The sequence below is a fragment of the Hyla sarda genome, chromosome 1 (genome assembly GCF_029499605.1).
Source record: "Hyla sarda isolate aHylSar1 chromosome 1, aHylSar1.hap1, whole genome shotgun sequence".
Classification (NCBI taxonomy): domain Eukaryota; kingdom Metazoa; phylum Chordata; class Amphibia; order Anura; family Hylidae; genus Hyla; species Hyla sarda.
Window position 1 is genome coordinate 403976494 of NC_079189.1, and position 16099 is coordinate 403992592.

A 16099-nucleotide genomic window follows, 5' to 3' on the forward strand; every position below is an offset into this window, starting at 1 on the left:
CTTCACTATGACGCCGGGCCCGCCGCGATATGACGCGGGGTTACTGTGTAACCCCGCGTTATATCAGGAGAGCAGGACCAAGGGCGTACCTGTACGCCCTTGGTCCTTAAGGGGTTAAATGTCCGAACTATTAAAATATAAGGTTAGTTAAACTGCACGGTCAATGACGTAAACTTAATTTTTATTGTAAATATATAATTTTTAGTAGTAAAATAAAACCTACATAAATTGCATGGACCTATAGAATATAGATATGTCATTTTTACCGAAAAGTGCACTGCGTAGAAACGGAAGCTCCAAATATTTACAAAATGGTGTGTGGTTTTTTTTCTTGTTTTGCCGCAATTTGTTATAAGTGATGTAATTACAAATTTCAGTTGGTGACGCAAAAAACAAGCACTTATATAGGTCTGTAGGTGCAAAATTGAAAGCGTTACAATTTGTAGAAGTGGAGGAGGGAAAAAAGTACAAAAAATGAAAATGGTCCGGGTCCATAACCTCTTAAGGACTCAGGGCATACCTGTTCCGGTGTTTAAAACGGGGTCATGCCCTGACCCCCATCACACCGGGTCGGTGTGACATCAAAGTTGATCGCCGCATCTGAAAGTGAAAGTAAACGCTTCCCGGCAGCTCAGTCGGGCTGATCGGGACATCGCGATGTTCCGATCAGCTAGTACGCGAGCGGAGACCCCCTTACCTGTCTCCGTGGCGTCCGATCGGAGATTGATTGCTCCAAGCCTGAGCTACAGGCTTGAGCAATCGACCACCTATCTGACTGATCCGTGCAAAGCTATGGCTTTGCAGGGATCAGCATAAGAGATCAGTGTGTGAAGTGTTATAGGTCCCTATGGGAGCTATAACTGCAAAAAAAAAAGTGTAAAAAGTTAAAGGTCATTTAACCCCTTCCATAATAAGTTTGAATCACCCCCCTTTTCCCATTAAAAAAAACAAAAAACTGTGTCAATTAAAATAAACATATGTGGTATCTCCGCGTGCGGAAATGTCTGAACTATAAAAAATATATCATTAATTAAACCGCACGGTCAATGCCGTACACGCAAATAAATTCCAAAGTCCAAAATAGTATATTTTTGGTCACTTTTTATATAATGAAAAAATGAATAAAAAGCGATCAAAAAGTCCAACACAAAAATGGTACCGCTAAAAACTTCAGAACACGGCGCAAAACATGAGTCCTCATACCGGCCCATACGCGGAAAAATAAAGTTATAGGGGTTAGAAAATGAGAATTTTTAACATATAAATTTTCCTGCATGTAGTTATAATTTTTTTCCGAAGTACGACAATATCCAACCTATATAAGTAGGGTATCATTTTAATCATATGGACCTACAGAATAAAGATAAGGTGTCATTTTTACTGAAAAATGTACTGTGCAGAAACTGAAGCCCCCAAAATGACATTTTTCTTCAATTTTGTCGCACAATGAATTTTCTTTCCGTTTCGCCGTGGATTTTTGGGTAAAATGACTAATGTCACTGCAAAGTAGAATTGGTGGCGCAAAAAAAATAAGCCATAATATGGAATTTTATGTGCAAAATTGAAAGCGTTATGATTTTTAGAAGGTGATGAGGAAAAAAATGAAAATGGAAAAACGCTGAGTCCTTAAGGGGTTAAGGCCAAATGGGCTGACTCCTTAAGGGGTTAAATGGGTACTCGAGGGGAAAACAATATATTTTATCAACTGGTGCCAGAAAGTTAATCGGATTTTTAAATTACTTCTATTTAAAAATCTTAATCTTTACAGTACTTAGCTGCTGTATGCTCCACATGAAGTTCTTTTCTTTTTTACATTTCCTTTGTCTGACCACGGTGCTCTCTGCTGACACCTTTGTCCATTTTAGGAACTGTCCAGAGTAGGAGCAAATCCCCATAGCAAACCTCTCCTGCTCTGGACAATTCCTGACATGGACATTAAAAAAGAAAAGAACTTCCTGTGGAGCATACAGCAGCTAAGTACTGTAAGGATTAAGATTATTAAATAGAAGTAATTTACAAATCTGTTTAACTTTCTGGCACCAGTTGATTTAAAATAAAAATAAAAAATTCACTAGAGTACTCCAGTGGACATATCTAGTTGACAGATTCCCTTTAAGCATCCCCATTGGCTCTTGTAGTGGCTGTAGTTGCACCTGCTGGTATAAGGGTTTATTTGTATGTCACCTATAGGAGACTGATAAAAGTATCATCCGCTTACTGATTGTCAGATTGTCGCACTCTCCTGAATGGGCCCTGACTCTGAGAGGAGCGCGTGCTGGGATACCACCCCACCAGCCAAACCCTTTGCATCACTTTTGGATAGTGGCAGAAGATAAAGTGGATCTTTCTGGTACCTGGAGCATTGCACACTGGCTTGGGGCCTGAGAGGTCAGGACAACAGTATTCTGACGCTGTTCTCTTGTCGTCTCGGTGATGCAGCAGAGAGCAAAAAATATAAGGGTTACCGTAATTTAAAAGAACTTTTGATATGTTGCTCAGACATGTCAAAAGTTATGATCGCACGGGGATCTAATTCATGAGACCTGCGATCAGAAGTTTGCAGGCGCTCGTACCTCCCTCACCGGACGTCTATGAAGTGAAAAGGTCGCATTTGCCAGCTGGGTAGTTGAGTGTGTTGCCATGCATTTCACTAGCTTATAACTTAACCGCAGCTGGTTTTGGGTGTGAGAATCGGTGCTACCACAACTTTTGATATCTCTGAGAATTATGTCAAGAGATATTTAAAATGACAGTAATCCTTTAACTTTCTTTGCAATGGTTTTGACTGTCAGTGGTAAGTGATGCTCGCCTTGCCCTTCTCCTGCTGGTCATACTGAGGCCGATTATTGCCACTGTCTGGGCGGGAGATGGTGCTGTGGGCATGAATGTATAACCCGTCACATCTGCTTCAAATAAAGTCAATTTTCTGCTCTCTGGAGCACATCAGAACACTGTTATCCTGACCTATTAGATCCTGAGGCCTCTGAGGTTATCTCTCTAGCATTACTAGAAACATTAAGTCGTCTCTCAAAAAACGCCCTCACAACTGTGTAGGGAAAACAAATCACAGCTCTCAGAATATTGCGACACTTAAAAGCTTTTTTTTTTAATGGTGTAAATGTAAAACCATTAAAAGTACCGTATTTATCGGCCTATAACACGCACCCTCATTTTACCAAGGATATTTGGGTAAAAAAAGTTTTTTACCCAAATATCCTTGGTAAAATGAGGGTGCGTGTGTGTACCCCGAAACACTGTTTCTGACCCCGCAGAAGCCCCCAGGAAAGGCAGGGGGAGAGAGGCCATCGCTGCCCGCTTCTCTCCCTCTGCCCGTCCTGGGGTCTAGAGCCCTGCTGCCGCCGCTTCTCTCCCGCTGGCTATCTGCGCCGCTGCCCGTTCTCTCCCCGTATCGGTGCCTGAGCCGATAGCCAGGGGGAGAGAAGGGGCAGCGGAACCCATTGACGGCGCCGCTGCCCCCCCCCCATCCCCGGTTGTATAATTGCCTGTTGCCGGGGTCGGGTCCGCACTGCTTCAGGCCTCCGGTGTGGCGTCCCCTGCGTCTTTGCTATGCACTGCGCGGCGCAATGACAAGTGACGTCATTGCATCTCGGAGCGCATAGCAACGACGCAGGGGACGCACACCGGAGGCCTGAAGCAGCACGGACCCGACCCCGGCAACAGGCAATTATACAACCGGGGATGGGGGAGGCAGCAGCGCCGGCAATGGGTTCCGCTGCCCCTTCTCTCCCCCTTTCTGTCGGCGCCGCTGCCCCATTGCTGGCACCGCTTCTCTCCCCCTGGCTATTGGTGCCGGCAATGGGGCAGCGGCACCGATAGCCAGGGGGAGAGAAGGGGCAGCGGCACCGATAGCCAGGGGGAGAGAAGGGGCAGCGGCACCGATAGACAGGGGGAGAGAAGGGCCGGCAGCAGGGCTCTAGACCCCAGGACAGGCAGGGGCAGAGAAGCCGGCAGCGGTGGCGGTCTCTGCACCTGCAAAGCCACTGCAGTTCATTGATTTAAAGCGCCGCTTATCTGCATATAACACACAGGTAGACTTTAGGCTAAAAATTGTAGCCTAAAAAGTGTGTGTTATACGCCGATAAATACAGTAAATATTTTAGATATTGCTGTAACAATACGGTTCGCACAATAGAATTTCAGCGTCCGAAAATGTGCTCGGGAATTCTGTGTGAACCTTAATATTTGGTTTGAATGGGTCTTCCACGGACCTGCTCACTCTATGGAATTTCAGCAGCAGGAACTCCATCGCTGACATTGATCCGCTGAAAAAAATCAAAATGCCAGATATACACACATCGTATCACTAAAAACATTAATCTATTCTGAAAATGGTGGAAAAAAATAACGGCTACAGCTCTCAGAATATAGCAACAGTTTAGTTATTTAATTTTTTATTATTTTAGGGTCTATTTCCATGTACAGTATCCTATGCATTAGACAAAATCCTGCGCATCAAATCTGCACAGGATACTGTATGTGTGAATAAATTCTTTAGTGTAAATGTATGAATCCATAATAAAAGTATATACATAAGTTATTGCCATAATCATAAAGGATCTACTAAAATAGCCATAATGCTTTCAATTTTCCACTTACTGACCCCTATGATGGCTTGTTTTGTTCATCACCAATTGTACTTTGTAATGACATCAATCATTTTGCAACATGTGGAGGGTTACAGTTTGGAGACCACTGTGTAGTGGTCTCTAAACTGTGGTCCTCCAGATGTTGCAAAACTACAACTTTCAGCATGCACTGACTGTCTGGGCATGCTGGGAGTTGTAGTTTTGCAACATCTGAAGTGGCACAGTTTAGAGACCACTATACGGTGATTTCCAAACTGTAGCCCTCCAGATGTTGCAAAAGTACCATTCCCAGAATGGCCAGACAGTCAGGGATGCTGGGTGTGTAGTTCTGCAATATCTGGCCCTTCATATGTTGCAGAACTACAACTCCCAGCATGCCTGGACAGTCTGGGCATGCTTGGAGTTGTAGTTTTGCAACATCTGGAGGGCTACAGTTTGGAAACCACTACTTAGCGGTCTCCAAACTGTTCTTCCCCAGTTGTTGCATAACTCCCAGAATGCACTGACAGACCGTACATGCTGGGAGTTTTGCAACAGCTGGAGGCACATGGCTCAGAATTACTGAGCTAGAGTCTGTTTTCTAACTCAGTGGTTCCCCACCATTGTGCCTACAGCTGCTGTAAAACTACAACTCCCAGCATGTACGGTCTGTCAGTGAATTCTGGGAGTTGTAGTTTTGCCACAGCTGAAGGTTTGGGGGCACGCACCCCCCCCCCCCACCAATGTGAATGTACAGGGTACATTCACATGGGCGGGTTTACAGTGGGTTTCCTTCTACAAGTTTGAGCTGCAGCAAACTCCCAGCGGAAAACTTACTGTGAACCCCCGCCCGTGTGAATGTACCCTAAAAACACTACACTTACGGCATTGTTTCCTAAACGGAGCCTCCAGCTGTTGCAAAACCACAACTCCCTGTATTGCTGGACAGCCATAGACTGTCCTGGCAGGCTGGGAGTCTTGCAACAGCTGGAGGCACCCTGTTTGGGAAACACTGCTGTAGGGTTTTGGTGGAGACAAGCCCCATCCTTGTAACTGGGTCCGCCCCTATTGCAAAATCCTTATTTAGGCCTCAAATGCGCATGGCGCTCTCTCACTTCAGAGCTCTGTCGTATTTCAAGGCAACAGTTTAGGACCACATATGGGGTATTTCCATACTCAACAAAAAACGTGGTCTCAAATGGCTGGAGGTGCTCAACCCCAAATGCAGTTGTGCATTTATACTGGGGGAGCAGATCCTGCCCTTGTAAGTCCGTTGCCAGGGGCGATCCCCAGCATAAAAGTGCATACAATGGAGGATGCCTGCAGCGGACTACAAGTGCCACAATATCTCAATGTCTCAATTTTAACATCAGTGTTGAGGGATAACCAATGTCATTGTATACATCTACCACAGTAGTGCACCTAAATTCCTGTATTGTATTTCCGTACTCAGGAGAAATTTCATTACAAGTTTTGGGGGGATTTTTCTAGGAAAGAGTCTCCTAGGACTGCATCCACCTTTTCCAGCCCACCGGAGCACCTGAAAGCTGAACTAATTTATGCAGGAAAAGTCATCAACTGTCATTTACTGTAAGTCATTTAATGTAAGTTCGCTCGCCTCTAGTTACAAATTTTGGGGGGATTTTTCTCCTTTTACCCCTTGTAAAAATTCAAAAACTGGGTCTACAAGAACATACGAGTGTAAAAAATGAAGATTTTGAATTTTCTCCTTCACTTTGCTGCTATTCCTGTGAAACACCTAAAGGGTTTACACACTTACTGGATGTCATTTTGAATACTTTGAGGGGTGCAGTTTTTATAATGGGGTCATTTATGGGGTATTTCTAATATGAAGACCCCTCAAATCCACTTCAAAACTGAACTGGTCCCTGAAAAATTCCGATTTTGAAAATTTTTAGAAAAATTAGAAAATTGCTGCGGAACTTTGAAGCCCTCTGATGTCTTCCTAAAGTAAAAACTCATCAATTTTATTATGCAAACATAAAGTAGACATATTGTAAATGTGAATCAATATATCATTTATTTGGAATATCCATTTTCCTGATAAGCAGAGAGCTTCAAAGTTTTAAAAAAAAATGCAACATTTTAAATTTTTGCATAAAATGTTGGAATTTTTCACCAAGAAATGATGCAAGTATCGATGAAAATTTACCACTAACAAAGTAGAATATGTCACGAAAAAACAATCTCGGAATCAGAATGAAAGATAAAAGCATCCCAGAGTTATTAATGTTTAACCCCTTAAGGACTCAGCCCATTTTGGCCTTAAGGACTCAGACAATTAAATTTTTACGTTTTCATTTTTTCCTCCTCGCCTTCTAAAAATCATAACTTTTATATTTTCATCCACAGACTAGTATGAGGGCTTGTTTTTTGCGCGACCAGTTGTCCTTTGTAATGACATAACTCATTATATCATAAAATGTATGGCGCAACCAAAAAACACTATTTTTGTGGGGAAATTAAAACAAAAAACGCAATTTTGCTAATTTTGGAAGGTTTCGTTTTCACGCCGTACAATTTATGGTAAAAATGATGAGTGTTCTTTATTCTGAGGGTCAATACGATTAAAATGATACCCATTATTACATACTTTTATATTATTGTTGTGCTTAAAAAAAATCACAAACTTTTTAACCAAATTAGTACGTTTATAATCCCTTTATTTTGATGACCTCCTTTTTATTTTTCCGTATAAGCGGCGGTATGGGGGCTCATTTTTTGCGCCATGATCTGTACTTTTTTTTGATACCACATTTGCATATAAAAAACGTAATAAATTTTTTATAATTTTTTTTTAATAAAATGTATTAAAAAAGTAGCAATTTTGGACTTTTTTTTTTTTCGTTCACGCCGTTCACCGTACGGGATCATTAACATTTTATTTTAATAGTTCAGACATTTACGCTCGCGGCGATACCAAATATGTCTATAAAATTTATTTTTTACGCTATTTGGTGGTAAAATAGGAAAAAACGGACGTTTTACTTTTTTATTGGGGGAGGGGATTTTTCACTTTCTTTTTTACTTTTACATTTTTTTTTACACTTGAATAGTCCCCATAGGGGACTATTCATAGCAATACCATGATTGCTAATACTCATCTGTTCTATGTATAGGACATAGAACAGATCAGTGTTATCGGCGATCTTCTGCTCTGGTCTGCTCGATCACAGACCAGAGCAGGAGACGTCGGGAGCCGGAAGGTGAGGGGACCTCCGTGCGGCGTTCTGAATGATCGGATCCCTGCAGCAGCGCTGCGGGCGATCCGATCATTGAAATCGCGCACTGCCGCAGATGCCGGGATCTGTATTGATCCCGGCACCTGTGGGGTTAATGGCGGACGCCCACGAGATCGCGGGCGTCGGCCATTGCCAGCAGGTCCCTGGCTGCGATCAGCAGTCGGGATCAGCCGCGCATGACACGGGCATCGCTCCGATGCCCGCGGTTATGCTTAGGACGTAAATGTACGTCCTGGTGCGTTAAGTACCACCGCACCAGGACGTACATTTACGTCCTGCGTCCTTAAGGGGTTAAAGGGGTTCTCCGGTGCTTAGACATCTTATCCCCTATCCAAAGGATAGGGGATAAGATGCCTGATCGCAGGGGTCCCACGTGATGTTGCACGCCGCACCTCGTTTAAAATCAATCCCTGGAGCGTGTTCGCTCCGGGTCTGATTACAGTCGATCACAGGGCCTATGGGAGAGGGCGTGACAGCTGTGTGACAGCAGCGGGACCCCTTTAAAGTTACTGTGGTCAGATGTGCAAAAAATGGCCGGGTTCTTAACCCCTTAAGGACCAAGGACGTACCGGTATGTCCTTGGTCCTGCTCTCCTGATATAACGCGGGGTTACACAGTAACCCCGCGTCATATCACGGCGGGCCCGGCGTCATAGTGAAGCCGGGATCCGCCTCTAATAGCGTGCAGCGTCGATCGCGGCGCCGCATGCTATTAACCCCTTAAGGACTGAGCCCTTTTTCACCTTAAAGGGGTAGTCCAGTGGTGAAAAACTTATCCCCTATCCTAAGGATAGGGGATAAGTTTGAGATCGCGGGGGGTCCGACCTCTGGGGCCCCCTGCGATCTCTCTGTACGGGGCCCCGGCTCTCCGCCGAGATAGCGGGTGTCGACCCCCGCACGAGGCGGCGGCCGACACGCCCCCTCAATACATCTCAATGGCAGAGCCGGAGATTGCCGAAGGCAGCGCTTCGGCTCTGCCATAGAGTTGTATTGAGGGGGCGTGTCGGCCGCCGCTTCGTGCGGAGGTCGACACGCCCCCTTCCCGCGGGTTGTCGGGGCTCCGTACAGGAGATCGCGGGGGGCCCCAGGGGTCGGACCCCCCGCGATCTGCAACTTATCCCCTATCCTTAAGATAGGGGATAAGTTGTAAACCACTGAATCACCACTGGACTACTCCTTTAAGGACTCGGCCATTTTTTTCAAATCTGACCACTGTCACTTTAAACATTAATAACTCTGGAATGCTTTTAGTTATCAATCTGATTCCGAGATTGTTTTTTCGTGACATATTCTACTTTAACGTAGTGGTAAAATTTTATGGTAACTTGCATCCTTTCTTGGTGAAAAATCCCAAAATTTGATGAAAATTTTGTAAATTTTGCATTTTTCTAACTTTGAAGCTCTCTGCTTGTAAGGAAAATGGATATTCCAAATATTTTTTTTTTATTCACATATACAATATGTCTACTTTATATTTGCATCATAAAATTGATGAGTTTTTACTTTTGGAAGACACCAGAGGGCTTCAAAGTTCAGCAGCAATTCCAATTTTTCACAAAATTTTGAAACTCGCTTTTTTTCAGGGACCAGTTCAGGTTTGAAGTGGATTTGAAGGGTCTTCATATTAGAAATACCCCATAAATGACCCCATTATAAAAACTGCACCCCCCAAAGTATTCAAAATGACATTCAGTAAGCGTTTTAACCCTTTACGGGTTTCACAGGAATAGCAGCAAAGTGAAGGAGAAAATTCACAATCTTCATTTTTTTACACTCGCATGTTCTTGTAGACCCAATTTTTGAATTTTTGCAAGGGGTAAAAAGGAGAAAATTTTTACTTGTACTTGAAACCCAATTTCTCTCGAGTAAGCACATACCTCATATGTCTATGTTAATTGTTCAGCGGGCGCAGTAGAGGGCTCAGAAGGGAAGGAGCGTCAAATGGTTTTTGGGGGGCATGCCGCATTTAGGAAGCCCCTATGGTGCCAGAACAGCAAAAAAACCCACATGGCATACCATTTTGGAAACTAGACCCCTCGGGGAACGTAAAAAGGGGTAATGTGAACCTTAATACCCCACAGGTGATTCACGACTTTTGCATATGTAAAAAAAAAAAAAAAACATTAATAACCTAAAATGCTTGGTTTCCCTAAAGTTTTACATTTTTAAAAAGGGTAATAGCAGAAAATACCCCCCAAAATTTGAAGCCCAATTTCTCCGGATTCAGAAAACACCTCATATGGGGGTGAAAAGTGCTCTGCTGGCGCACTACAGGTCTCAGAAGAGAAGGAGTCACATTTGGCTTTTTGAAAGCAAATTTTGCTCTGGGGGCATGCCGCATTTAGGAAGCCCCTATGGTGCCAGGACCGCAAAAAAAGCCCACATGGCATACCATTTTGGAAACTAGAGCCCTCGGGGAATGTAACAAGGGGTTAAGTGAACCTTAATACCCCACAGGCGTTTCATGACTATTGCATATGTAAAAAAATTTTACCTAAAATGCTTCTTTTCCCAAAAAATTTACATTTTTAAAAAGGGTAAAAGCAGAAAATACCCCCCAAAATTTGAAGCCCAATTTCTCCCGAGTACGGCGATATCCCATATGTGACCCTAAACTGATGCCTTGAAATACGACAGGGCTCCAAAGTGAGAGCACTATGCGCATTTGAGGCCTAAATTAGGGATTGCATAGGGGTGGACATAGGGGTATTCTACGCCAGTGATTCCCAAACAGGGTGCCTCCAGCTATTGCAAAACTCCCAGCATGCCTGGACAGTCAACGGCTGTCCAACAATACTGGGAGTTGTTGTTTTGCAACAGCTGGAGGCTCCGTTTTGGAAACCGTGGCGTACCAGACGTTTTTCATTTTTATTGGGGAGGGGAGGGGGGCTGTGTAGGGGTATGTGTATATGTAGTGTTTTTTTACTTTTTATTTTATTTTTTGTGGTAGTGTAGTGTAGTGTTTTTAGGGTACAGTCGCACGGGCGGGGGTTCACAGTAGTTTCTCGCTGGCAGTTTGAGCTCAAACTTGCAGCCCGATACTTACTGTAATCCTCCGCCCATGTGAGTGTACCCTGTACATTCACATTGGGGGGGGAGAGAGAAACATCCAGCTGTTGCAAAACTACAACTCCCAGCATGCGCTGACAGACTGTACATGCTGAGTTAGTTTTGCAACAGCTGTAGGCACACTGGTCATGTATCACGGAGTTTGTGACCTTACTCAGTGTTTCAAAACCAGTGTGCCTCCAGCTGTTGCAAAACTACAACTCCCAGCATGTACGGTGCATGGTGTAAGGTGACTGCTGGGAGTTGTAGTTTGCAACAGCTGGAGGCACACCGTTCGTGAAACACTGAGTTAGGTAAAAAAAAAAACTCTAAGTTTCACAACCAGTGTGCCTTCAGCTGTTGTAAAACTACAACTCTCAGCAGTCACCGACAGCCAACGGGCATGCTGGGAGTTGTAGTTATGCAACCAGCAGATGCACCACTACAACTCCCAGCATGCACTTTAGCTGTTTGTGCAAGCTGGGAGTTGTAGTTATACAACAGCTGAAGGTACACTTTTCCATAGAAAAAATGTGCCTCCAGCTGTTGCAAAACCATAAGTCCCAGCATGCCCATAAGGGAATGCTGGGAGTTGTGGTCGTCTGCCTCCTGCTGTTGCATAACTACAGCTCCCAGCATGCCCTTTTTGCATGCTGGGAGCTGTTGCTAAGCAACAGCAGGAGGCTGTAACTCACCTCCTGCTGCTGCTCCATCGCAGGCTGTCCCTCGCCGCCGCCGTCGCTCCTGGGGCCCCGATCCCAACATTGACGCCGGGGATCGGGGTCCCCAGCACCCGGGGTCGTCTTCCCGCACCCGCTCACGCCCTCCGGAAGAGGGGCGGAGCGGGTGCGACGCCCGCAGCAGGCGCCCTGATTGGTCGGCCGGTAATCCGGCCGACGAATCAGGGCGATCGTGAGGTGGCACCAGTGCCACCTCACCCCTGCAGGCTCTGGCTGTTCGGGGCCGTCTCCGACGGCCCCGAACAGCCAGTAATACCGGGTCACTGGAGACCCGATTGACCCGGAATCGCCGCAGATCGCTGGACTGAATTGTCCAGCGATCTGCGGCGATCGCCGACATGGGGGGGCATAATGACCCCCCTGGGCGATATGCCGGGATGCCTGCTGAACGATTTCAGCAGGCATCCGGCTCCGGTCCCCAACTGGCTAGCGGTGGGGACCGGAATTCCCACGGGCGTATGGATACGCCCTGCGTCCTAAAGACATCGGGATGCAGGGCGTATCCATATGCCCTGCATCCTTAAGAGGTTAAACCCTTTAGCTGCGCGCTCAGAGCTGAGCCGCGCGGCTAAAAGTGAAAGTTCCCGGCTAGCTCAGTCGGGCTGTTCGGGATAGCCGCGGCTAATCGCGGCATCCCGAACAGCTGACAGGACAGCGGGAGGGCCCCTACCTGCCTCCTCGCTGTCCGATCGCCGAATGACTGCTCAGTGCCTGAGATCCAGGCATGAGCAGTCATGCGGCAGAATCGTTGATCACTGGTTTATGAGAAACCAGTGATCAATGATAAAGATTAGTGTGTGCAGTGTTATAGGTCCCTATGGGACCTATAACACTGCAAAAAAAAAGTGAAAAACGTCATTACAAAGTAGAATTGGTGGCGCAAAAAATAAGCCGTCATATGGATTTTTAGGTGCAAAATTGAAAGAGTTATGATTTTTTAAAGACAAGGAGCAAAAAACGAAAATGCAAAAACGGAAAAAACCCCGGTCCTTAAGGGGTTAAAGTGAAAATGAGCTGCGTCCTTAAGGGATTAAACAGTTGCAAATTATTGGGCATGGGTGAAAAGGGCCAAATTTTAGTGCAAATTATTGAAACTTGAATGTAGTGCGACCTAGTTAGCTTTTTCGTGATTTATCAATTGCTCTACAATTATCACACACTCCTATTCAATGTCACGACTGGCCTGTCCACACTTGTCTACATTTGAGCTACTTTGTTTAAATAAAACCACCACGCACCGCTTAGATAAATGTGGGGGAAGTACACATGACGTACACCGTAAACGGGTAGGTTTACACAATATTCCCGTCTGTAGTAATGGGGGAGCTCTGTGTGCCTCAGCAGCCATCACCCCTGACGTGACAGCCTCCTGTAATAAATCACCGTGCCTGCACCTGCTCCCTCCCCCATATTCCTCTCAGTGAACAATGCCCGGTGTGACCTTCCCTCTATCGTAGCACACGGGGACACTATCCGCCCTCCGCCGGCTGGACGCTTCCCTCACGCGACTGTCGGGTAACGCGCGCCCCCGCCATGTTTTATTCTCAGGGCGCGCACACGCAGAACAGATGCACCGGTTAGGCGCGCTCCCGCGACCGTTTCCTCCGCGCCCTCGGCTCTGGAGAAACTAGCGGCAGTGCTCGTGCCCGGGGCTGCAGCTGCTCTCATCCCTCTCGTCCGTCCTGTTGTCTATCTGCCCTCCCGGCTGTTCTCGCCCTGTAAGCCCTCTCACTACATTTCCCAGCATCCCTTCTTCCTAGAATATTGTCCTTTACACGCCCCCCGGCCTCCTTATATACAGGACGCTCCTCCCCCCAGATGATAGTCATTCTCTTCTCTCATACACAGCATATAGAACAATTCATAGCTGGCTGCCATGCCCTCCCTGCCCCTCAGCACTGTGTATCCTGGTGCCATGGTACCCTCCTGATGCCAGTTGCCTCTCACAAGCCCTGGTGACTTTTTTTCTCAATCTTTCCATCCATCTCTTCTGCTCCAGGCTGGATTGTGACGGTGGCGGCGCTGAAGGTTTCTTCTTCATGTTCTATCTTATATTCTGGGATAAGACTGTGGTTTTGCTGGTTCCTGTCTCGTAACTTCCTTTTCTGTGTTCTTCTCTGGTGGTATTGTTATTTGTTCTGTCATTGTCACTTGTTAGTCGCTGTGCTGTGACTCTTTGTGGGGGTATTGTATATGTTTCCTGCTTGTTTCTTTTAGGGCCCGGCAGATACGGTGCTATAAGTGCGTCTAGATACCGCTAACCCATATTACAGGCCTGTATGATAGAATTATTCCATGTACTTTGGTCTAGACCAGTGGTCTCACACTGCGGAACCTCCAAATGTTGCAAAACTTCAACTCCCAGCATGCCCGGACAGCCAACGGCTGTCCGGGCATGCTGGGAGTTGAAGTTTTGCAATGTCTGAAGGGCCACTGTTTAAAGGGGTTATGCTGGAAAAAACTTTTTATATATATCAACTGGCTCCAGAAAGTTAAACAGATTTGTAAATGACTCCTATTAAAAAATCTTAATCCTTTCAGTACTTCTGAGCTTCTGAAGTTAAGGTTGTTCTTTTCTGTCTAAGTGCTCTCTGATGACACCTGTCTCGGGAAACGCCCAGTTTAGAAGCAAATCCCCATAGCAAACCTCTTCTAAACTGGGTGTTTCCCTAGACATTTGTCATCAGAGAGCACTTAGACAGAAAAGAACAACCTTAACTTCAGAAGCTCAGAAGTACTGAAAGGATTAAGATTTTTTAATAGAAGTAATTTACAAATCTGTTTAAAGGAGTACTCTAGCGTGCACTTTTTTCCTTTTATCCTGTCCGGGCTGCAAAATAAAAGAAAAAAAAAACTTTCTCTTACCTGCCAACGAGCCCCCAGAGCTCCTGTACAGCTGTTCGGTCCCCGGCCTGTATTCTTCTTACTTCCTGTTAGCCCAGCACGTCACACGAAGCTTCAGCCTATCACCGGCCGAGGCGGGACATCGCTGCGGCCGGTGATAGGCTGAAGCTCCGTGTGACGTGCTGGGCTAACAGGAAGTAAGAAGAATACAGCCGAACACCTGTACCGGAGCTCCGGGGGCTCGTTGGCAGGTAAGAGAAAGTGTGTTTTCTTTTATTTTGCAGCCCGGACGGGATAAAAGGAAAAAAGTGCGCGCCGGAGTACTCCTTTAACTTTCTGGAGCCAGTTGATATATATAAAAAAGTTTTTTCCTGGAATACCCCTTTAAGACCACTGATCTAGATCAATGGTCTCCAAACTGGTCTAAGGAGTCTATAGGGGGTGGGTGGAATGGCGTGCTAGACTGTAGATTCGTCCTGTCATTGCCTCTGTCTTATTCTTGTAATATCAAACAGTCTTCTATTTCCAGTTCTTATTTGTAATTCTCCTAATAAATGTATTAATGTTAATTAAAACGTAGTAAACTGTGTTTCATGTCTTTGCTAGGTGGGAAGGAGCCCGCTAAAAGCGAGGAGCTGGCACCAATGCCTCCCAAAATGGCATCCGTGCGCTTTACGGTTACACCAACCAAGATCGATGATTTGGGGACAATATCAGACACGAGCCCGGACCTTAGTTCTTCTTCCCGTGTACGGTTCAGCTCAAGAGAAAGCGTCAGAGATGTGAGTCGAAGCGAAGCTTACAGTGACAGCTCATTGGCCACTACCGCCGTGGATCCAACTAGTGAGAGGACCACAAACCCAATGGATAGTGGAGAAGGTAGGAGATCTTACAGGATGACGTGGGATTGTGGGGAATGACTTGGCATGTGCCGCTGCTAAAGTCAAGCAGCAAAATCCACTTTGTGTCAGATGGCTGTGTTACACCCACTGGAGATTCATTGTATTTCATTTGCACAGCCTAGTAATGTCATAGCACTCACTTAGTATGTATAAAGAGGTTTTAGATAATCTGTGGTCAAGCATCATACATTAGATCTCCCTGTAGTTATTGCATTTTGTTAGGAGTAACATGTTCACAGTTATTAGAGATCTCTCTTTTACAGATAGAGTTAGGCCCCTTTCACACTGCCGTTTGTGCCGTAAGAAGATAGCGGGAGAAAAATTTGTGCTGGCGACATCATTTTTCCCCGCTATCTTCCAGCAGAATACCGGCAGCAATAACGGACATCAGAGCATCCCATTAAAGTAAATGGGATCCTCTGTGCCCGTCATGCCTCCCGTTAGGCTCCGTTACAAAAACGGACGTTAATGGCGGTCAAAGGGTGAAAAAGAAAAAGAGCCCATAACGTCCTTTTGCAACTGAGCCTTTCACATAGTGTTAAAGTAGCCTTATGCTTAATGGACAACTGTAGTGCAAGACATTTATATATGCCTGTGCTCGGGCCTCAAAAGTAAACAAAATAAACTTTAACATACCTTCCTACGAGCCCCCGTTGGTCCGGCACAGGCCTCACGGTCCAGCAGTGCTAACCTCATTCAACTTCCTGGGGACGGGGA

General features: G+C 45.6%; 1 protein-coding gene across 2 annotated transcripts in view; it reads left to right on the plus strand.

The window, feature by feature from the left end:
* Positions 1-13221: 13221 nt before the first annotated feature.
* Positions 13222-16099, plus strand: part of SLC12A6 (solute carrier family 12 member 6) — a 57933-nt gene continuing 55055 nt past the window's right edge. Inside the window, exons 1-3 of one of the 2 annotated variants that reach the window (XM_056528418.1) lie at positions 13262-13354; positions 13636-13664; positions 15087-15359. In XM_056528418.1, coding sequence (XP_056384393.1) covers positions 15125-15359 — 235 coding nt within the window. In that variant the 5' untranslated portion in view covers positions 13262-13354; positions 13636-13664; positions 15087-15124. Of the gene's footprint in view, positions 13355-13635; positions 13665-15086; positions 15360-16099 lie in introns of both variants that reach the window. The other variant, XM_056528424.1, reaches the window with a different exon arrangement.